Raw genomic sequence first — 23256 nt, forward strand, 5'->3', positions numbered from 1 at the left:
TGTGTGTGTGTGTGGCCTACCACATCTTCTAAATGTTCATTTTGGTCATGGAAATTAATAGCACCATTATAGTAATCCCCATAACATTAAAGGTACTGTTTTATTTTCAGTCTCTAACAGAAAGCATCGACCAACCACCAATTTGGGACAAATAGACAGAAGAAATTGCCTTAATACACAGAATTCTCATATGACACCATACTGAGTATTTGACAGCAGCTCAGATTCTCTGAATACTGAGTCACTACAACATTGTCTTGTCCAAATCTAAATCATGTCATTAATATGAACATGCTATGACAGGCCTTTTTTTTAATTCAATTTTTCCAAGCTATACTAAGTAACTAGGCTTACCTAATTAAAAAATAAATAAATAAAAAATGCAACTATGCCTTTTGAATTACATGGCACAATGTCCTCCTGGATTATTTAGTTTGAAGTTAATTATTAATGGACAAGGTACAGACTGTGAACGCATTCTGTGTAGAAGGTCACTATCTTGTATTTGTTGGAAATGCAAAAGGACCATGTCTTTGAGTAAACACACCACGTCAGAGCATAGGCCTATACTTTGTGCCTGATTGAACTTGGGTTGGCATATGTCACATGTCTCTCAAAATATCACACTAAAACAATACATGGCTAATCTTTTAGATATTTTGTTGAGGAGCATTTGTTTCTCTAAAGCTTCAGGATTTTCTCTGCTTCTCTGCTCGATCATTCATCATGCAATTCAGCACGCTCTCTATGTTGCAATGTACTGTCACTGTGGGTGGCACCTTGGTGATCCTCCTCAATCTCATACATTAGGGTCTGTATTCTCAGTAAATATTCCCATGGAATCTTTAAACATCGACCTCCATTCTCCTTTTTGTCACTAGGAATTCATGTTCGAGATCATAGAGAGGTCAGAATATTTTTAAGCTACTAGACCCAGTCAGATAGATAGATAGATAGATAGATAGTAAAAGTGAGGCAGCAGGATTTCATTGAATTCCCTGCTGTTATTTGCAGGAATGTGTTACTTGGAGCTCCTATTTCAAAGCTTTTAAACCACAAAAGAGGCCTTTAAACAAACCTATGTTTCTCTTTTTTGCCATTTGCACTTTTACCCCGTCATTTATCTGATGGAACACAAAAGGGCCAGCAGGTTAAGCTTATGATTCATCTGTGTGAACCCGATAACTGGATCTCTTTCTTTCCAAATAAAAGATGCAAAAATGTCTGTGGCGACAGTAAACATTCCGGAGCGAGACAGGAGTTTGTTCTGGCTATTATCTGGCACAGCTGTGACAACCCCTGTTGGCTGCAGGTTTGTGGCCAACCAAAGCATGTTTACCTGGAAATGAATCTCAAAAGTAGTGCGACGGGGAATGTACACAACGCCGGATGGATGCAGAGGGGGGAAAAAAAACAGTCCTGCCATTGAAATGCCATTCAAAGCCAAAGGGGTGGTACGGAAGATATTGCACAGGGGCCTGGGCGCAAACAGTGGCGTAAATGGGCTAAAGGACTTCCTCAAATACGCACATTTTGATTTTGAGAAGCATTCGGCGAGGACTGCCCCGTAGTGCGCTTCTGTTTGGTCTGTATCCAAGGCCCACTGCAATACACTTCTCTTGTCATGCAAAAAAGACCACGGCACAATCATGCATGCCTCAAACAAGGTACCAATCCACATCCAGCGAGCCCAGCGTACTGGAGGATCTGAATGCACGAAATCAAACATCTCTTCATTTCGGCTAAATGGCCAAACTGGGCAGAAGTTAAACGGGGTGACAGAGGGAACAAAACAAAGCCTTTCGACGGCTTGAGATGGTAAATCTCTTAATTGATCAGATTAATGCATTATAATGCTTTGGCATGTCTGACAAACTATTACCCCTCTGAGGACAAAAAGGTTCGGATTAAATCCGTTATTTTAATCCTTCCATTTTAATGTATGCCGCAGCAAAAATGTAATATCAAATAACCCTTCACTGCTATTCATCAGTGAGGGAACTGCAAAGTCAACACACATTTTAATTACAAGCCAAAAGCAATTAAACGTGAGGACAAGCGTCAGTATGCTAATGAAATGGCAGGCTCCCGTGGGAAGAGAAGCTCTTAAATATCACCGCTATCAGTCCAGATTGAGCACTACAAGCTGCCATCGTTCACACTCACCTGACACATTTTCACCTCCAAGCTGCAGTAAAGTAAACACAGGCTTGACGGAAATCAATTCATTAGGGAAAGTTATTAAAGCATGTGTAACGTGACGTTAGTAAGAGATTAGAGTTTCCCGTGTTTCCTTGCCATCCTTCTCACCTTCCATTAGTAAGAAGAAATGGTAATAGAGGAGTGCTACTTTTTGGATCTTTAAAATATAGAAAGGCCAGAAATCCACATATCTTAGATTCTGCCAATCCTTATCGGAGTTTCCGCCGGTTGAACTGACTGATGCAGGCATTCAGCCCCTTAAGAAAACAGTCACGTTTCAGTTTTACATCAGTCAGAAGCCATTTGACTGTTCCCATTTTCCATTATTCCCGTGTCTGCCGGAGGGCAGTCTTATCTGTATTCCGGGCTGATAGGTGATAGTGAGTTTGGGATTAATGTAGTTGGAATGAAGGATGACCCAAGACAACCATCACCAAGAGCTTTACTCTGTGTCTTCAGCTTCACGTATTCATGTATTGACTTCTTTCATGAATTCTATATGCCTATTAAAGATTTGTTACAGAATTTTTTAAGCCTTAAATAGCTTTTAAGCCAATAAAGTCTACTGTAGTGTATTTGATACATCTAAATGATCAACTTGATCAAAACTTTGCTGAAAAACCTGTTGAACACAATCTACTATATGCCTTTTAGTATAACTGTACAAACATCCACCTTCAGTTCATGGTTCATGTCTTTTTCATCTTTACTGATTTTTATTAATTAAACGTAATAATGACATTTATATTGTAACTTTTACTGGACTGAAGCAGCTTAGCTTTACTTGATTATCCAGACATCTTTTTTTTTTAGAAAAACCATGTTAATATGTGAGAATCAAATATGAGGAATGTTTATATCATCTTACTAAGACATTATTGGGAGATATAGAGTGACAACTGATACTTCTATAATTTTATGTAAGTATCTGCTATATTGTTATAAAGATCTCATTGATTTACATTACAAGCTATCAGAATTTCATCTTACTTTTTGACCATATAAATATCAGCATTTGCACCAAATTGCATATTTTTGCTCAGTTTTGGCCTTTGAATAAAATTGAGGTGTTTTCTTTTCCCCTCCTTGAATATGAGCTCCATATTGCCCCTATATCATACTACATGGCCAATAAAAGCCTGATCAAATGTGATACAAAACATAAAAAACAAACTTTTTTTAAGATTTTGTCTAAAAGTTAAACAAACTGTTCCATTTAAAAAAAAATGATATTCCTGGCTATTATTCCATATACCCTTTAAGAGGTTAATCTTATGTATGAATGCTTAGATGTTGGTGCTAATAAACACCGATATGTGTTGATATCTGCTGGGTCACCTGTCCCAGTGTGAGTTTCCATCAGACTCATGAGGGAATGTTATTAGAATTCTGCTCTGCAATTCCTTCCTGCCTCACCTGAAGATCCATCCATATGCAGATGGCTAATTTGTAATGTTTACTAGAAAACAGCATGGGGGAACCAGGGAATCTTTTTGTCATCCCAGCCGTTCATTCAAAGGTCCCCCAGACACCGCCGCCCCAACATCAGTGCCCAATCTGTGTTTGCTTACCCATGAACAGTAGCAGAACCCAGGGAGGGGAGCCCATAAATTCAAGCTCTGTTTTACAGGCCTGGATAGCTAACAAGCTAGCCCGCTAACAAGGAGACTCCAATAGCGAGCGCCTCAACAGATTAGCACCTCATCAGCCTCCCGTGGCTAAGGACAAATATAGCCTTCTCTCCCATAAAATACAATGGGACCGCCGGCGATAAACAACACCCCAGCGGGGGTCCGATTCCCCCTCACTAAACTTCCTGACCTTCCCCTTCTCTCTGCCTCACAGCTGCCTGAGCCACCAAGTCCTGCTCCAGCCCTGCGGCCCAATTGGAGAGTTGTGTGTATTTCAGGTGAGCAAATATTGCCACTTGCTTGAGAGTTCAATGGTTGCCCCTTTCAGAGGTTGCGTATTGCAGTCACTCACTTGCAGGAAGTAGGTGTGAAGCTATGGGAATTCCTCTCAGCACAGCTGGAGTCATCCAATCAGCCCAGTCTTGGATTGGCCCTTAGATTTCAGCCTCTTTGTGGATTCTGTTGGTCTCATTTATCTGAGAAGGGAAAGGGAAAGTGTCATTTTTTTTAAACATACAGTCTTTAGATGGCTGATTCTGTAGCTCACAGTAATGTTGAGTTTTGAGAATTGACCTGATCGAGCATGTGCTGTTTTTGAGGCACCTTTGTCCTCATTAAGCATTTACAAATGTGCCAACTGGCTATTAAGCTCCTACCTTAATGGAAAGACAGTTGAAGTGACCTGAACTTAATTGGCGCTGAACTGAAATGTTTTCAACGGAAGTGGGAAAGGAAATCATGTGCAGCTTGATCGTGGGAATTTTTAGTGATCAGATGAACAACTCCTTCTTCAAATCAAATCACAAATGCAGCACCTTGCACATTTACAGACAGGAAAATGTACACAGAAAATAAATGATATCATTATGCACAGTATACATAACAGTTTCAGAAGGAATGAACTGAATGCTTCGATGCTCTTTAGTTAACAGTTGCCAAGTTCATTATAATGTAATTTTTTTTTTTTCATAATAGAACCTCTGGTTGTACCCTCATAGTGTGGTATGATTATGTCATTTTCCAAAACCTTCACACTCATTGTTTCTCGGTGGTGAAACTAACTCCCAACCTTCACCTGAATCCATTGCAATTTATAATTCTAACCATAACAATCCTAGGATCACTTGATCTATCTAGCATTTTAGCATTGAAAATACAGTAAATAAACTAATAAATAAATGAAGAAATATGTTGAGCTTACACTTTATACTAGTGCTGTACTACACTGGTGCTTGCAAAAATTTGATATGGTAACATTGTGTTACTCCCTAGGTTTATTGCTTCTGGTTGTAAAATGGGTAACACTTTATTTCGATAGTCCACTTCAGACATTCTATTAACAGTAAGTAACTTTGCAACTACGTCAACTAGCAGTTAGTAGAGTATTAGTAGACTGTCTGCTTAATATCTTCTAACTCTTTCTTTGTCAACTTATTCTACTAACCCTAAACCTACCCTAACATTCTACTCTGAGAGTTAGTAGACATGTAGTTGCAAATGAATGAGAATTAGTTGACATGTAGTTGACATGTAGTTACAAAGTTACTTATAGTTAGTAGAATGTCTAAAGTGGACTATCGAAATAAAGTGTAACCGTAAAATGTTATAATATTAATTGAGAGATTTATAATATTCACTGAGAGAGAGAGAGAGAGAGAGAGAGAGAATAGATTCCTAATTGTGTGTTTCATAAACTATACTTTTGGCCTGTGGAAAATAAAATGATTAAGCACGTTTTTATACTCTCATTTCTTAATTTAAATTTGTCCACCAACAATGTCCAACAGTGCACGTGCATCACAGAAAAAGTTTTCCAAAATGATGTTATACATGAGGGATGGCCATGATGTAAAAATGTACATAAATCATTTTTACCCCAGAAATATTGAAATGTTTATTCATTCTCAGAGAAAATGTTACCTTTGAAAAATGGTACCTTTAGGGGAACTATAAATTGTCAATGAGACACTACCCTTTAAAGGACATCTCTCTACCTTATTTACCTTCATAGGTTCATAGTAGTACCATACGATTTTACTTTGGTAAGGTACTTTACTAAGGTACTAATATGCACCTTTTAGGGTTAGATAAGGTGCAAAGTTATCATTTTAAGGATAATGTACCACTGACAACCTGTTGTACCCGTAATACATTTTTGACACTTTTTTTCCTGCAGTCTTTCACCATTTTTTTTTAGATCATCATAATTACTAAAATGTAAAATGATGGATTTTCATATTTTAAGTCTGGGACCGCATAGCAATAGAGAAATATAGCAATAGTAAATGAATGCATGATAAAATATTTACAAGACAAGAACGGGATGTATATATATACACTGAACAAAATTATAAACGCAACACTTTTGTTTTTGTTCCCATTTGTCATGAGCTGAACTCAAAGATCTAAGACTTTTTCTATGTACACAAAAGGCCTATTTCTCTCAAATATTGTTCACAATCTGTCTAAATCAGTGTTAGTGAGCACTTCTCCTTTTACACACACACACACACACACACACACACATATAAGTGTCCCCTATTTGAAGAAATACCAAAATCAATTGGCTTTATATTCAGTGCCCTCTGTTCATCCCTCTGCACTCTTAAAAATAAAAGGCTCTTAACATCTTTGGTTCTGTGAAGAACCTGTAACATCCATGGTTCTTTATACTGGAAAAGGGTTCTTAGGATGATTAAAATGTCATAAATATAATGGTTCTTTTTAGAACAGTTTGCTGAAAGGTTCTTTGGGGAATCTAAAATAGTTCTTCGATATCATCTCTGCAAAACACTTTTTTGGAACCTGTTAAAAATACATGACGTTTTCAGAGTCATTTTTATATCCAGATGCTATAGGATTTCAGGAGTATTAAGATCATACCAAACAGAATCAGAATTTCTGTCCACATTAGATGCACGTAAATGCCAACCTGTCAACAAAAGCACCAGCATGTCACATGAGAACAGCCAACACAGAACGGCAGTGCTGTATGGGACAATGCATTCCAACAAGACGTAACGTCAAAGGCACACAGCTGGAGAGGGCTATACCTCTGTGCTCAGTCAAAACACCAGATAGGCTACTCCAGTCGGGGTGTCCATGAAAAAGACCCTCCTCTACTGCAATCAGCTCTCTCTCACCTCAAATGAATCTGCTCCCTGATCCTGTTTACTCTTTGTGTGTTTGCTTGTTTGTTGGTTTGTTTGTTTGCTATAATGCCTGTCGATGCCTTGCATTGTGAAGACAGACAGCAGTTAGACGACGCTCCACGTGGACCACCCTTGAAGCTGGCTGAAGAATGCTGATGCTAGTTAGAGGGTGGTTTAATATGCATTTATGTTTGATCGGCAGAAGACTTCTGAAATGGAAAGAAGGTGATGTTTATCAGCTGATAATATTCCTAGTATACACAGCACAGTGAAGGCTTACAGACCCAAAGCTCCCATACTTCAGAGGAACGTATTATATTGATTGCTTGAGGACAGATTATGTCTTATGAAGACAGATTTGGTCCATATGCAATTCTGATATGTCATAATGGTGACATTTTTAACAGAATACCTACAATATTTAGTTCAAAGTCCGATATTTCAAGACAGACTGGGGTACTTTATTGACTTCTGAGAGGACATTTCACGAATTAAGAAATATAATTATAGTAAGCAATCAATAAATAATTAAGGAGCTCAGCAATAACGAAACCATTGTTAATTAATAATTATATTACAAAAATATCACTGTAAGAAGTAAAAAAGTGTAATAGTGGAGACCAGAGATGCTTTTAACATGGGGTGAGTTCAGTTTAGCCAATGAGAAACTAGCTACAGGTGTGAAAGAAGATAGTAGATATAGTAGAAGATAGTATAAAAGTGATAAAGGACTTACAAAAAAAAATAAAAAGATTCAGAGCATTTTAACACACTCTGAAAAGCAATTCAGGGGCCCTATTACCACAACTTAAATGCAATGTTGCAATACATTGTTTGCCATTTAACTGAAATTTCTGAAACTGATTTAAAAAAAAAAAAATCATGCATTGCATAGGATTGGATAAGGTGAATAAATGTTGATATATATTTTTTTTTGTTTTTGTTTTTGTTTTGTTTTTGTTTTTTTTGTTTTGTTTGTTTTTTGTTAAGGGAAAGACCCATTTGTGTTTAATGCTGTTATGTTTGACATTTAAGAGAGGTTTTGTTTTGAAGTTGTTGTGGTTAACATTGTGCTGAAGAGCAGGCTAGTGCTTGTGGTTAGGTTGTGTTTGGTTGTGGCTACGTGAAAGTGCACACTGACTCTATGAGCAATGATTGTGCTAATGCTAGCAATGAGTAATATCTTACTTGTTTGTTACTTCTACATGCTAAATAAGTTACATTTAGCATGCATTACATTAGTTATTCATTTCTTAGTAGTTAAATAGTCCTCAAGTAGATTTAATTGGTTCTAGGACCACCACTCAACTTAGAATTAGCTAGAATTTTTTTTTTTTTTAATAATCTTGAAATGATGATAATTACGTTTTTAGTGCATTATTCAATAATCTGATTTGTGATCATGTTAATGACAGAACTTGGTAGAATCCAAATCATCAGATTATGTGGTTTAATTTGATATATGATATTTGACTTATAATAAAATAAAATGGAAAATAAGCACGCACTCTCTAACACACACAGTCTGTAATGTTTTTAGAAAAGAAAGGGTTTCCTATAGCATTTAAATGAAACTGTTTCAAATGAAATGAGAGTGTGTTCCGGTAAGATTGCTGATGAGGGATGGAATAATTATTTAAAACAAGTAAATGTGATTACCACAATACAGCCAAAAACTATTACATGTGCATGTTTTGTGTTGCTGTTATAGTCCACTCCTGTAGTGAGGTAGTTTGTAGCACTCTTTGTACATGCACAGTTTAGGAATAAGTTTTACTTTTGTAATCTACTTCAGTTTATTACAAACAAAAATGGGAATATTATATAAAAGTTTAAGATGCACAGTGCAAAACAACACTTAGAAATATTGAGTTAGAAATCTTGAAACCTAATGTGTTACAACACCCCCAGGTTTCTCTTATATCTACTGTAGGGTTTTTCTGCTAAGTCTGATGGGTTGATCATTTTTAAATGATTTGTCTTGCAATCTGACACTTTAGGAATTCATCATTTAAGGTGTCTTTGTGTGAAATGACATGTTCGGATAATTATTAAATGTTACATTTTATTTTAAGGTGATGTTTTTACAGTGTTAAAACACAAATAAGTACCGAATAATATTAATTAACTACATGCACAACTAAATTTTTGGTTAGGGTTGGTTGCTTGTAATTATGCACAATTTACTGCATCTGTAACTCCATTACCTTAAAGTTTTACCATTTTAAATGATAAAGATTTGCATCACTATCCCAATGTATGTTTGTGGGTCATATACATCAGTGGTCCCAACCCTGGTCCTGGAGGCACCCCAACACTGCATGTTTTGCATGTCTCCTTAACCAAACACACCTGATTCAGATTCTCAGCTCATTAGTAGAGACTCCAAGACCTGAAATTGGTGTGTCAGAGAAAGGAGATATGCAAAATGTGCAGTGTTGGGGTGCCTCCAGGACCAGGGTTGGGACCCACTGATATACATAACCCATATTTTTACTTTAGTATGCAATGCACTTTAACCCTGATACAATTTGAACAATACATTTTGATTGTTTTTATTTTCAATCTGAGGTGTAACTAAATGTTAAATAAACGTTCAGTGTTCATGGTCATATTTATATGTCGGTATAGCAAGTTGTCATTTAACTGATGTTTTTGTGCAAATAAAGCATGAAGCAACCTGAGATTAGATAGCAAGTTTGTCAAGAAGATAGTAACAGCTCTTGGATCACTTCATAGTGTGTTCGAAACTGCTGCTCTTCTTTAGTTACATTTTTTTTAAATCTATACAATTTTCTAATACTTTCAATGTATCTTTATTGTTGTCATTTTTATGAGCACCTGCAATAACAGTCAGAAATGAAACAGGAACCAAACAATGCTCCTGACTGGAAAGCAGAGGTGGAGAGAAGGTAGAGAATGAATGACAGTATGACACAATCCAGATTCGAACCCGTGACTCTATGAGCGCGATAGCTCTGACGAAATTATTGTTTTAATGGCATATACTACAAAAACGCATTGCCCACGTGTGTGTGTGTGTGTGTGTGTGTGTGTGTGTATGTGTGTACCTGGTATTTATCACGTTATGGGGACCAAATGTCCCCACAAGGATAGTAATACTAGTCAATTTTGACCTTGTGGGGACATTTTTGAGGAAACAAGCTTATAAATCATACAGAATGAGTTTTTTTGAGAAAGTAAAAATGCACAAAGTTTCCTGTAAGGGGTAGGTTTACGGGTAGGGTTGGTGTAGGGCAATAGCACATACAGTTTGTACAGTATAAAAACCATTACGCCTATGGAATGTCCCCATAAAACATGGAAACACAACATATGTGTGTGTGTGTGTGTGCGTGTGTGTGTGTGTGTGTGAATTCTATGAGCAGAATGCCCTCTAGTGGCATAAAAATGAAATCAAGCCTGTCCGACCCTTCCAAGAAGAATAGATGATGGTTGCAGAAAAAAAAAAACAGTTCATTTGTATTCCACTGAGATTCTTTTCACTATATCAGTCTATTTTTCTAATTTTTATATTTTTTCCCCAAACACATAAATATTAGGGTGCACCCGCACGTCACTTTGAAATGATCAAATTAATGTTCTAGAACGGATTTATGGAGAGTTCATGGACAAAGGATCGTAAATAATATTGCGGTGTAAATAATTGTATAAATTATTATATAATGTATACATTTTATATGAGTTCCAGTAGATCTCTACAGTCTCGTAAGAATCATGTCATGCCGTTAATCGAGATTAATAATCTGTAATTTATCCAACACACATACGCAAACGTGTTATCATGTTTTCTTATAATTGACTGAATGAGCATTTTAATCCCTCAGTGGTATCTATATGTGTCTATAAAGGTAAGATCACAGGTAAGAAATGCAGATGAGAATGAATAAGACCTCAGGGCTCCACTTACACGCCGCTTCACCTTCTGGAGCAGCATCTGGACTTCATTACCCAGATTTACACAATATGTGCATTTAAGCCCGTTTTGATCTCTCCGTTTCCCCCCGATCTTTCCAGCATTTAATGGACTGCCAAACCTTACATCTCGAATGAGGCCGAATCTACAGCAATAAATCTTGCCTCACGACCGCAAGCGGAGAGCACTGATTCTCATGCTGCATGGTTTGTGTGGAGGTCGATGCACTTTTCAGTGTTGCCAACTCATTTTCAGGGGAAGTTGCTAAAGGAAGGTCGATTTGTTGCTAAAAGTTGCTGAATGACGTTGTGATGCCATGCGCAATGACGTCATTACGTAATCACGACGCAAAATTTTGTCACATCATCAAATCTCAGCAAAAAAATGTTTTTTTGTTAATTTAGATTTGTTTGTAAAATAATATAAATGCATAATATAATGTTAAAATATAAATAACTATTTTTATATACATTTAATTATTGAACACTTACACATTTTTGAACGATTACAAGTTGTTGTTTTTTTATTAGCTAGTAAACTAGTCAAACTACACATTCTGAACAATTATAGTTTTAAGCAGTTTATTAGTATTCAGTATGCTACACTCTAAGAAAAAAATTTACAGGTTTTTACCTACATTTTAAATTATGCATTGTATTTTGTGTTTTCGGGTTACAGGGTTACAACGGATAATGGATAACGGATAATGTCCTGGAAAATTGCTAGTAACTTTGCCATTTTTCTAGATGTTTTTCTTACAGTGTACTAACTGATCAACAATCGCAGGTACAAGCTACTAACAAGGTGTATCATAAATGAACAATTATTAAATTATTATTATTATCAAATTGTACAACTGCAAATAGCCATAACTTAATTCACGTGAATTCAACTCTCAACGTCTCAATGATCCCCGTGCGACTCTCGGGTTTGTAAATGTGTTTAACTTTGATATGAATTTGACGAGCAGCGCGGTTATGAAACTGATGTTGGCTGGTTGTTAGTAGGTTATTAAATTTCAGGACAGCGGTCCAGAGCGGAACGCTTCCCAGCCTGAGATAATGGCTTTAAAGTGATTAAATCGCCTGTGGATTTCACATTCTTGATTTAAGACACAATTTTCAGTAAAGTAACCTCAAAAACTCAACACAAATTAGCCATAGCACATCTGTCTCTGCTGTAGTGTGTTCACAGTCTGTTATTTACACTTCACCCCAAAGCACACAATGAGAGTGAGTGTGTGTGTGTGTGTGTGTGCCTGGTATTTATCACGTTATGGGGACCAAATGTCCCCACAAGGATAGTAATACTAGTAAATTTTGACCTTGTGGGGACATTTTTGAGGAAACAAGCTTATAAATCATACAGAATGAGTTTTTTTGAGAAAGTAAAAATGCACAAAGTTTCCTGTAAGGGGTAGGTTTAGGTGTAGGGTTGGTGTAGGGCAATAGCACATACAGTTTGTACAGTATAAAAACCATTACGCCTATGGAATGCCCCCATAAAACATGGAAACACAACATATGTGTGTGTGTGTGTGTGCGTGTGTGTGTGTGTGTGTGTGAATTCTATGAGCAGAATGCCCTCTAGTGGCATAAAAATGAAATCAAGCCTGTCCGACCCTTCCAAGAAGAATAGATGATGGTTGCAGAAAAAAAAAAACAGTTCATTTGTATTCCACTGAGATTCTTTTCACTATATCAGTCTATTTTTCTAATTTTTATATTTTTTCCCCAAACACATAAATATTAGGGTGCACCCGCACGTCACTTTGAAATGATCAAATTAATGTTCTAGAACGGATTTATGGAGAGTTCATGGACAAAGGATCGTAAATAATATTGCGGTGTAAATAATTGTATAAATTATTATATAATGTATACATTTTATATGAGTTCCAGTAGATCTCTACAGTCTCATAAGAATCATGTCATGCCGTTAATCGAGATTAATAATCTGTAATTTATCCAACACACATACGCAAACGTGTTATCATGTTTTCTTATAATTGACTGAATGAGCATTTTAATCCCTCAGTGGTATCTATATGTGTCTATAAAGGTAAGATCACAGGTAAGAAATGCAGATGAGAATGAATAAGACCTCAGGGCTCCACTTACACGCCGCTTCACCTTCTGGAGCAGCATCTGGACTTCATTACCCAGATTTACACAATATGTGCATTTAAGCCCGTTTTGATCTCTCCGTTTCCCCCCGATCTTTCCAGCATTTAATGGACTGCCAAACCTTACATCTCGAATGAGGCCGAATCTACAGCAATAAATCTTGCCTCACGACCGCAAGCGGAGAGCACTGATTCTCATGCTGCATGGTTTGTGTGGAGGTCGATGCACTTTTCAGTGTTGCCAACTCATTTTCAGGGGAAGTTGCTAAAGGAAGGTCGATTTGTTGCTAAAAGTTGCTGAATGACGTTGTGATGCCATGCGCAATGACGTCATTACGTAATCACGACGCAAAATTTTGTCACATCATCAAATCTCAGCAAAAAAATGTGCGCTGTCTGATGCCGCGCCAAACCCTGTGGCTGAAAAAAAAAAAAAAATTATGTTTTTTTTTTAATTATTATTATTATTTTTTATTCTTGGGCACGAGCTTTACTAATAAATATTTGTTTGACGATGAAAATGACCGTATGCCGACCTGATAATAATTTCCATGAAATTATTCACTCACTATTGATACAGGGGGTTGCAAAAATGTCTGAAAGTCATTTGGACATTTCACTCACACACTGAAGCGGTTTCTCACACCATAACGGGATATTCTTTTAAGACAGAAAACAAAAGCGCTGGATGAGGTGCTATTTATCTACAATCCATTGTACGGAAGTAAAACAAAAACAAAACAAAAAATAATAATTTTATCTCACTATTCTGAGGACAAGAAAGTCAAGACTTTTTTATTTATTTGTTTATTATTTTTATTAATTTTTTTAATGCCGTGGCATAAACAAGCTTCCATTATGCTCTGTACTGAAGGTAGACACAATTTATATCCACAAAAGAGTTTCTCAGTATTTTTGTCTTGTTTTCCAATAGAAATATCAATGACAGGCCTACATTAACTTGAGAAGCAAAATGACGTAAGACATCCAGTGTTGTTTTCTGGAGGAAAAAAACTAAAAGTATCAAATTGTGAGTGAGTTTAAGCTCGGGCTTCTGCTACAAAAGAAAATATTTTGTCAAATATTTTCTGACCAAACAGTTTTGGTGACCACTCAATTCCATGTTATGGACAAAAACTTTTATTAAAATATCTTGTTTTACGTTCCACGGAAGGAAAAATGCCAAATCAACACATCAGCGTTGGTATTTTACTGTTAGCTTTGTTAAGTTTTTACAAATAAATAAAAAAGTCATGCTCTTCCAAGTTTTATTTCAGTTCATATTATTCGGAGAAACATTGTCTTATTGCTGATCTCAGACCTGTAAGTGCCTTATCTAAACCAGTTTATGATAAAAACCAAATGTATAAGGTCTGGTCATGAAATAAAACGACAGAGTAAATTGATCTGCCCAGTTTTCCTGTCTCCTGAAGATGAACACTTATCAGTCAGCCATGTGGCAGGCCACACATCTTTAAGCCATTTGCGGAGAAGGCAGATAAAGAAGCTCATTCAGAGGGCCCTTCATCTCAGGGGAAGTGGATGAGACTCGCTCTTAAGAGACTGACTTACAGCAGACCTGCTGTCTCGAGCACCCAGTATTTCTGACTATTTTAAGATCTGTTGATGAATTTGATACCGTTTTAACTTTTTTAATATGCTTGAAAGAAGTCTCTTGCTAACCAAGCCTGCTTTTGATAAAAAATACAGTAAAAGTAGTAATTTTGTGAAATATCATTTAACTGTTTTCTATTTTAATCATTTAAAAATGTTATTTATTCCTGTGATGCAAAGCAGAATTTTCAGCATCATTGCTGAATAGCAATTAGATGAAAAGCAAAGCTCAAATGAACAGCTTTTTCCCTGTGAAATACAAATACAAATTAACAGCATGTACTTAGGGTTAGGGTTAGTTTTAGAGTTGCTGCATATAATTATGCATAGTTTACTGTTAATACTATAGTAAGTGCATGTAGTATATGTAACAAGGACACTGTAAAATAAAGTGTTACCCCTTTCTCAATAAAATATGAATTTATTTCTATAAATTAAAAGGTTACACTTTATTTCGATAGTCCACTTTAGACATTCTACTAACTATAAGTAACTTTGTAACTACATGTCAACTACATGTCAACTAATTCTCATTAATTTGCAAGTACATGTCTACGAACTCTCAGAGTAGAATGTTAGGGTAGGTTTAGGGTTAGTAGAATAAGTTGACAAAGAAAGTGTTAGAAGATAGTCTTAAGTGTTAAGCAGACAGTTTCTTACAGTAACTTTTTACACCAAACCTTATTCCTCACAGTTTAATCAACATACTATTGAGGATTTGACTTGTGACACAAAATATAGAAAAAAAAAAAAGAAGAAATACATCTCATTTAAAGGGGTCATATGATGCTGCTAAAAAGAACATTATTTTGTGTATTTGGTGTAATGAAATGTGTTTATGCGGTTTAAAGTAAAAAAAACACATTATTTTCCACATACTGTACATTATTGTTTCTCCTCTAAGCGTGTGACGGAAATGTTACGCCCCTCACCATATTGGGATGCCTGCAGAAACCACATGAGACGACCCCGGGCTGGACTCCGCTTCATCCACGGTGAAAGCCGATCCGGCGATCCACAGCGCGAAGTTGAAGTATTTCCTCAGCGACCAGCACGGATCAGCTCCAGGCATGACGAAGCAGATATCGTCCTCTTTTGGAAGACCAAACAAAGTAGTTTCGCTTTCACAACGAAACACACAGCACCTTCACGACATGGCGGCGGCAACAATACTACAGCGAGAATAAAAGTTACGCCTTCTTTCTTTGCGTGAACGTTTGGGCGGCGTTATGCAAATCTTCCCACATCGTGACGTAGATATGTGGGGGCGTGTTAGAACGAGCCGTTTTAGGAAGGCGTGGCTGACTCTTAACTTTTATAAAGAATATCTCTTAGGATTTGGGACTTTAGTCTTTACAACTTTACAGATCTTCTTTATGCACCAAGAGCTTGTAACACTCCAAAGAGAAAGGAAAAATTGAAATCGCATCATACGACCCCTTTAAATATGAAAGTAAACTTAGCTAGTCCTCTTCCTTTTCATAAATGTGTGTTGTGAGGAAGGCCGCAGTGCCTGATCTCAGCTGTTACATAATTGCATCCAGCTGCTGTTGATTGGAGCTGATTTGTGGTGCCACTGTTATACTGTGGCTCACTGCTCTGAACACACTGACACACACAAACACACCAGCAGCAGACCCACAAAAACAAGCTCTTTGACAAACAGCGTACAAACCATGATGCTTAACCCAGTAAAGCCTGACATATGAAAAAATAGTCAGTTTTTTTTAAACATGACAGTCTGAGACTATATATATATATATATATATATACAAATACATGTGTGTGTGAAAGTTTTTGCATGTGTGTTTTTGCAAAGTATCATATATGATCCATTAGGCTTTTATGACTAATACAGTATAGTATGATATAGTGGTAATACGGAGCTCATACTTTTGAGTAAAAGACACCTCCGTTTTAATCAGAGGCTCAAAATTAGCAAAATTATGTAATTTGGTGCAGATTTTAATATTATATGACCAGAGAGAAAGATGAAATTCTGATATCCTGAAATATTACTAACAATATAAAAGTTGTTCTTACATTTACTTTGTAAAAATGCCCCCTTGAACTCGTGGTTCACTTGTCTGTTTACTGTGAAATCTTTACTGATTTTTATAATTATACTAAAAGGCCTTTTACTTGCTAAAAAAGTATAAACTACCAATCAGGTGACAGAAGCCTTGTAGTAGATTGTGTCCCATGGAGATAGCCTACTACTCTTTCGCATACTATTTTTCACCTACTAAGCAAGTATGCATATTCGGATGCAGCCATACTTTACATGAATGCAGCTGTGATTGCTTGTCCCGTGCACACAATTGAAGCTGATATTGTGTCGCGAGAAACTAAAAGCCAAATGCAAGCATGTTGATTGGCCAAAAAAAAAAAACAACAACAAAAAACAAGCACACGCCACAGTTGTGTTCACATACTTAAGTATGTTTCTGGCCTTATGCTTTGTTCACACATTTAACTGGTAATGTTACAAATTCTCATCCCGGCAAATTGCCAGAACTGATTTACCCCGAATTTCTCTTGTTCACACAAGATCTGTAAAATAGAAATGTACCAGTAATTGTGTGGAAAGGGCTATATGTGTGAAACCTCCTTATGATATTCTAGTGCAGACATGCCCAGGTCCTTCATACTGTATATAGGTCTATGGGATCATTTCATGACTTGCAAAAATTTGGTCAAAGTTGGAAAGTCCAACACCTTGAAAAATCACCCCAAACACATGGAATGTATTGTTTTTATTGAATCAGTATATTCAGAACACTGACACTTGCCAATCCAGCGGCAACATAGTGATGAAGATGTAATGATTTAGAGGAATCCTCAATCCTGTTCTCCCATATTTCAATGTGTACATAACAGTTTTCATTTCATGGACAATGAAAAGAAACTACTTGAAAATGGCTTCTTTTACCCTGATATCTGTTCATTTTCACTGGGGTGTCTGTGTGTCCAACTAAAGATGTCAAGTGTGTGTGTGTGTGTGTGTGTGTAGAGGGATGTGGGTACAATGTACTACCTACATTCAGAAATCCAATTTATCCAGCTTAATTTTAATATTGTAGGTGGTATTTACAACAACAAAAAGTCCATTGCCAAAAATATATATATGTTTCAGATTTTCCAGTTCTGGGATTCATAGAATGGTTCATTCTTCAGGACAATACATACCATATAACATTTTTTTAACACTGTTCATCTTTTCTAATAAAAGTTGTTAGCAGTTATTTTCAATACATTACTTTTTTTGTATTAAAAACAGCTTTGCTAATAAGTCATAAAGCTTTCTCACAATAGGGCTTTTGACCAACACATCTTTCTGCACTGCTTAGCTGGTATTCGATTTTAAAATCGCAGTATGAGGAATAAATAAACAGAATGGCTCTGAGGACAACAGCTCTAAAACAAGGTAAGAACCAGAGTCACGATAGACGTGAATGTCTTTGGTCCGCTGAGGATAATATCTCCCATTCCGTCTGGCAGATTCAATTCAGAGTTCAAACATGCTTAAGTGCAGTTCTTGTTTCATCTGACGACACAAGCGCGATCTTCTGGATTCTTGAAGAATGGTGTGCTGTTACCTCACATGATCCACTTAATTGTACCAGCTGCAGTGGTTGTATTGTTTAGTGCAAAAAACTAAAAAATGACCCTTTTGTTATTAGAATATCATAGAAGAATAGGAATTAAAAAACGCATTTTCCAGTTTGATGCTTTCGAAATGAAAGGCTGTAAACACTAATATAAACGACTGCATCGCTCTCCCCAGTATGTTTTGTTTTACTTCATTCACATCTGTTACTAACCTTTATATTATTGTAACGTGAGTTTCTATTGTAACACGAGTAAGAAACAAACTTAACAGCACCGTTTGGAAAAGAACAGTCATTAAGACTCCTGAATGCACTCCCAGCGAACATTTCCACACTCTAAAACAGCCTTCATCTTCATTAGCAGGTGGATCCGCAGTTTCCATGACTCTTGCTGACATCCAGAGAGTAGTCTGCTCCCCTCAAAGGCTGCTTCAGATTGCTGATGTGTTTCAATCTCCATAGCAACAGACCATTAACAGGTAGCTGCCTTCAACTGACCTCGTTTTCAGTTCGGCTCCTATGGCCACTAGGGGTCCTCGTCCATATCATCGAGGTTTGGAGCCATGATGAAGTGCTTCGGATACACCAGGCTGTGCTCGTAAGCGTACTTTTCCCAGCGTGCATCGTCGCTCTCGTGAGTAATGTAGCGTTCCCTTCGGCGCGTCTCAAACTCTCGCAGATCGAGCCACGTCTGGTAGTCCTGGGACAGTGCAGACATGAACAAGTTGAGGTATAAAGCTCTAAAACGTTCTGAGAAGCCATTTTACAGGTTTCTAGGCTCCTTACCTGTAGCCACGGATGACTGAGGGTCTTATCCACACTGTAACGTTTCCTCATCTTGACTTGGAGAAGGTTGTTGATCAGATCTGTAGCTATAGAGTTAATTTGGAGATTGTGGACATAGTTAGACTGGTTAATACATGATCTGGGCCACATTTCCAAAAAGAGCAATCTGTTCCCTTACAAAAAAGTTTATTCAAGTGTACTGTTGGTGTACTTGTTTTAACCAAAAAATAAGAGAGTATACTTCTAGTGTACCTTATGTGTACATCTCTGACAGTACATACATTTGCTTTCTCATAATTCCTTTAAGAAAATTATTAGAAAATAAGTAAACAATACTTGGCATATGCTGACAGATATAGTGAAATATATGGCCTATACATATGAAATAATAGTCTGAATTTTTGCAAACAGTTTCACAATCTTTCGACTATATATATATATATATATATATATATACACACACACACAGAGTTCTGGCATGAAACTCTAGATGGCGCAGTCCGATAGGTCTAACTCAATCTGACCTAATGACATCATCATCACATGGCACAGCTGATTGGTTCTCTCCTGTATCGGTAGCCAATGAGCTCGCTGCTCAACATTCAAATATATGACTAGTGCTTGCCGTAGCAGTTGCAGCTTGCTTCAGAAACCCTCCACCTTCCCCAGCTCCACCTGTATAGATCTACCTGTATAGCAGCAGCAGTGTAGCAGATCTATTCCGCCAAGACCAAATACATTAACATTGTCATGTACATTACCATGCCAATGCCTCCGAGAGTTGTCATGACAGAAATAAATATATATAGCTTGCAAATGTGTTTTTTGTTGAATATCTGGAGTATCTCCAATAATATGTCTTCGTAAGATGATATGTAAATGCTTAGTATTATGATCAAAACATATAATGCTATGCAGTAAAATGATGATTGAGAGATGAACAAATAAATGTTCCTTAAAAGCCTGATGATCAGATTTGACGAACATTTCAACATGATTTTTTGAAGAAGAAAAAAAAGAAAAAGAAAAAAAAATATGCATGGATAATGAAGCCTAGCTTGCTTCAGGTCAGTAAGTGATCATCTTGAAATATCACTGTATCAAACATGATACAGTAGGATTTTCTAGGGTTAAGTGTTCTAGGTATACTTGGCTTGTATTTGTGTTTGCCATTTTTATAGTGTAGCTAACAACATTATACTTTTTTATAGTGAAGCTTAACTGATAAACTTACATCTTCAGGTTTGTAGTAACAAATCAGCTTTGGGGTTAAATAGCTTATAACTAGCTTTTAAGGAATGAATGGCTTATAAACAGCTTAGAGAAAATGGTACATTGGTGGAAGTGAATCTGATTGTTTTTGTACACAATGATATTAACCCAATAATTAGTAGTTTACGGAGTATAATTCAAAGTGTACTTCCATAAACTAGAAAGTGGGCTAGAAGTATATAACTGATAGTATACCTATAAGTTAATTTGTAGTACGGTTCAGAGTAGAGTCACAGCAACACAAAAGAAAAACTTATGTAAACTTAAATGTAAACCAGTTTACTTTTGTTACACTGAAATTACACTACACTACACTAAAAAAGTGGGCTAATTTAGTCCCAATTATTGGAATATTGGAGCGTTTTTTAGTATACATAATGTATACTTGGGAAAAAAAATTATTGAATTTCAAGTTTACTTCATAAAACAGGGCCCTTTGAAATCAGTGTTATTTTTTTCCAAAATTCGTTATTTTTTTCTTCATCTTAATTTTTCTGTACTCTGTTTTAATGGTTAAATTAAATTGTATTAATCAAAAAGCATGTCTAATTAATTGAAATCACGAAACTTACAATATTTAACAGCAATTTATTAAACGTTTAACAAAAAATACATTTTTAAGGCCCTATGAAATTTTTCTCAAATTCAGTTTTATTTTTACTATATTTTGGACTCCATTTGAATAGTTTCATTACATTTTAATAATCAAAAGCATCTCTAATTAATTGATTTTATACAAAATAATTTATTATTATTTTATTTTATTTCATTTCTTCTTTTCCAGAAATAATGTGTTGTGTATTTACATTTTTCTGGTAAATAAATTATGGTAAATCATTTTTTCTGGTAAATATTCCTTAAAAATAATGGTTTAATAATAATTTTATTAGTAATAGTAGTACTATCATTACATGAAGTAATGTATTTCTGTCAGTTTCTACAAAGTTAAGCCGAACTTTGACAGGTTGCTGTGAAGACATTTAAGTTTCTGTTTGTATATGATATGCGATAGTTTTTCTCAAAAGAAAAGGTAAAATGCTCATGAAATGACTCTCAGAGCAGTTCTAGAGATTATGTTTATGTGTTCATGTACTCATATATTGAGGCGGCAGAGGCTGAAAACACAGCGAGCATCACGTGCACCTTAACCATTCATTCACACCGAGACACGCAGAACATGCAGGATCCATATTTAAATAGTATTTTTGCAGCTTAATATTCACAGACACTAATCTATATTGAGTTTTGATTTAAGTTTATCAACCTACTTTTGATTTATCCATCCAAAATCTGGCAAATTCCGTGACATTCTGTGTTATACAGTAAATTCCATTCTTATTACTGGATTCTGTGATTCCGTCTGTTTTTTCTGCATCACGGAAATCATAGGGCCCTAATAAAATGAACTTGAGGAATACTTTTTTTTTTTTTTGTAAGGGTACTAGTTACAGTAGTTTAAGTACAAACTACAAAAATAAATAGTTTTATTATTTTGTGCAGGGAAATCAATTGCATTTAAATAATCCTTTATTAGATCATCTAATGTGCATTTGCAATGTCAATTTCACAAATGTATTAAAGGGTTGAGTTGCGAGCTTCCAGAGTTAATGACAGTGATAACAGTGTCAGCAATGCTCAAATCTCAGTAAGGAGCTTGTGAGCGTTGTCTCAGAGAGGAAGAGGAAGAATTTAATGTAATGTAAGCATCATGAATTTATATTTTTATTTAAATGCGCTTGAAGTCTATTCTATGACAACTGCTTTTTGGAAACACCCTGAAGGATGATTAACTGTATAAATGTTTCTGCAATCTATTAAGCACAGAGCTATTAGCAAACCCTACCATTCAAAAGTATGGGGTTGGTTTTGAAAAAAGTCTCTTATTCTCATCAAGATTGCATTTACTTGATCAAAAATACAGTAAAAACAGTAACATTGTGATTAATATTGCTATAATTTAAAATAAATTTATGCATTTAAAATAGAAAATGCTATTTATTCCTGTGATGGATGGCAAAGCTGAAAGTACAGTAACATTAACAAGAAACATTTCTTATTATTATCAATGTTGAAAACCCCCCCCCCATATTTCGAATGGTACTGTAGTAAAATAAAATTAAAACAAGTATAGAGCTGTAAGCTTCAACAATAAATTAAACTACTGTAATGATGGATTTGAGTATAATTGCTCCACAAAAATAAACCAAACTATAAAACTAAACATGTAATGATGTGAAATGTAGAGACAGAGAAATGGCATTTATAGTGTTGTAGAGGAGTGTGACAGACTGAAATTGGGAGAGGCTGGTATAATCTTTCAGGTCTTGGGCGGAAAGAACTATTCTAAACAGACGTGGGGGTGGACAGTCTGCTCGCTGTCTGACAAGACAGACATCTAGACATCTCCCTCTTTCTTCTAAAGCAAAAGATAGAAATTACACACTACAGTACAGATGATTACAAATGAACACCTCATCCTAAGTCGTTTGTAAAACAAAGTAATGCATTATATGCCTATTTCTTCTGAAAATGTACAAAACCAGTTTATCTTTGGTTTTCTCAGTAACTGCAACTACTCTATAAAAAAAAACAAAAAAAACATGGAGGTGCTGAGAAAACAGGTTCGTTCTTTAGAAAGTAGCTTGAAATCAGTAAAGCGCGGCTAATTACCTTCTGCAGAGATCTCTTTCCAGGGTGTTGATGGGTACATGAACGCTGCGTTCTGGATTTGGTCGTTAATGTCCTCGTCCTCATTAAAGGGGAAGGTGCCACTCAGACTGACATAGATAATGACTCCCACTGACCACATGTCCAGGGAACGGTTGTAGCCTTTACTGCGCAGCACCTCTGGGGCCAGATACGCTGGTGTGCCCACCACTGAACGCCGGAAAGATTTTTCCCCGATGATCCGAGCAAACCCAAAGTC

At 36.2% G+C, this 23256-nt stretch overlaps 1 protein-coding gene and 1 long non-coding RNA gene across 3 annotated transcripts in view; one reads left to right on the plus strand and one right to left on the minus strand.

Annotated features, from left to right (window-relative positions):
* Nucleotides 1–17855: 17855 nt before the first annotated feature.
* The window catches only part of LOC107737270 (uncharacterized), a 9523-nt gene continuing 4122 nt past the window's right edge, over nucleotides 17856–23256 (plus strand). Inside the window, exons 1-2 of the long non-coding RNA XR_001639782.1 lie at nucleotides 17856–17928; nucleotides 22597–22600. This is a non-coding gene — a long non-coding RNA (uncharacterized LOC107737270). The remainder of the gene's footprint in view (nucleotides 17929–22596; nucleotides 22601–23256) is intronic.
* prkd3 (protein kinase D3) overlaps nucleotides 17922–23256 on the minus strand; it is an 84866-nt gene continuing 79531 nt past the window's right edge. The window contains exons 18-20 of one of the 2 annotated variants that reach the window (XM_016548734.1): nucleotides 23001–23205; nucleotides 19059–19144; nucleotides 17922–18972 (exon numbers count right to left, since the gene is read on the minus strand). In XM_016548734.1, coding sequence (XP_016404220.1) covers nucleotides 18799–18972; nucleotides 19059–19144; nucleotides 23001–23205 — 465 coding nt within the window. In that variant the 3' untranslated portion in view covers nucleotides 17922–18798. The remainder of the gene's footprint in view (nucleotides 18973–19058; nucleotides 19145–23000; nucleotides 23206–23256) is intronic. The other variant, XM_016548733.1, reaches the window with a different exon arrangement.

Source organism: Sinocyclocheilus rhinocerous, unplaced genomic scaffold, assembly GCF_001515625.1.
Source record: "Sinocyclocheilus rhinocerous isolate Xijiao unplaced genomic scaffold, SAMN03320098_v1.1 scaffold1636, whole genome shotgun sequence".
Classification (NCBI taxonomy): Eukaryota; Metazoa; Chordata; class Actinopteri; order Cypriniformes; family Cyprinidae; genus Sinocyclocheilus; species Sinocyclocheilus rhinocerous.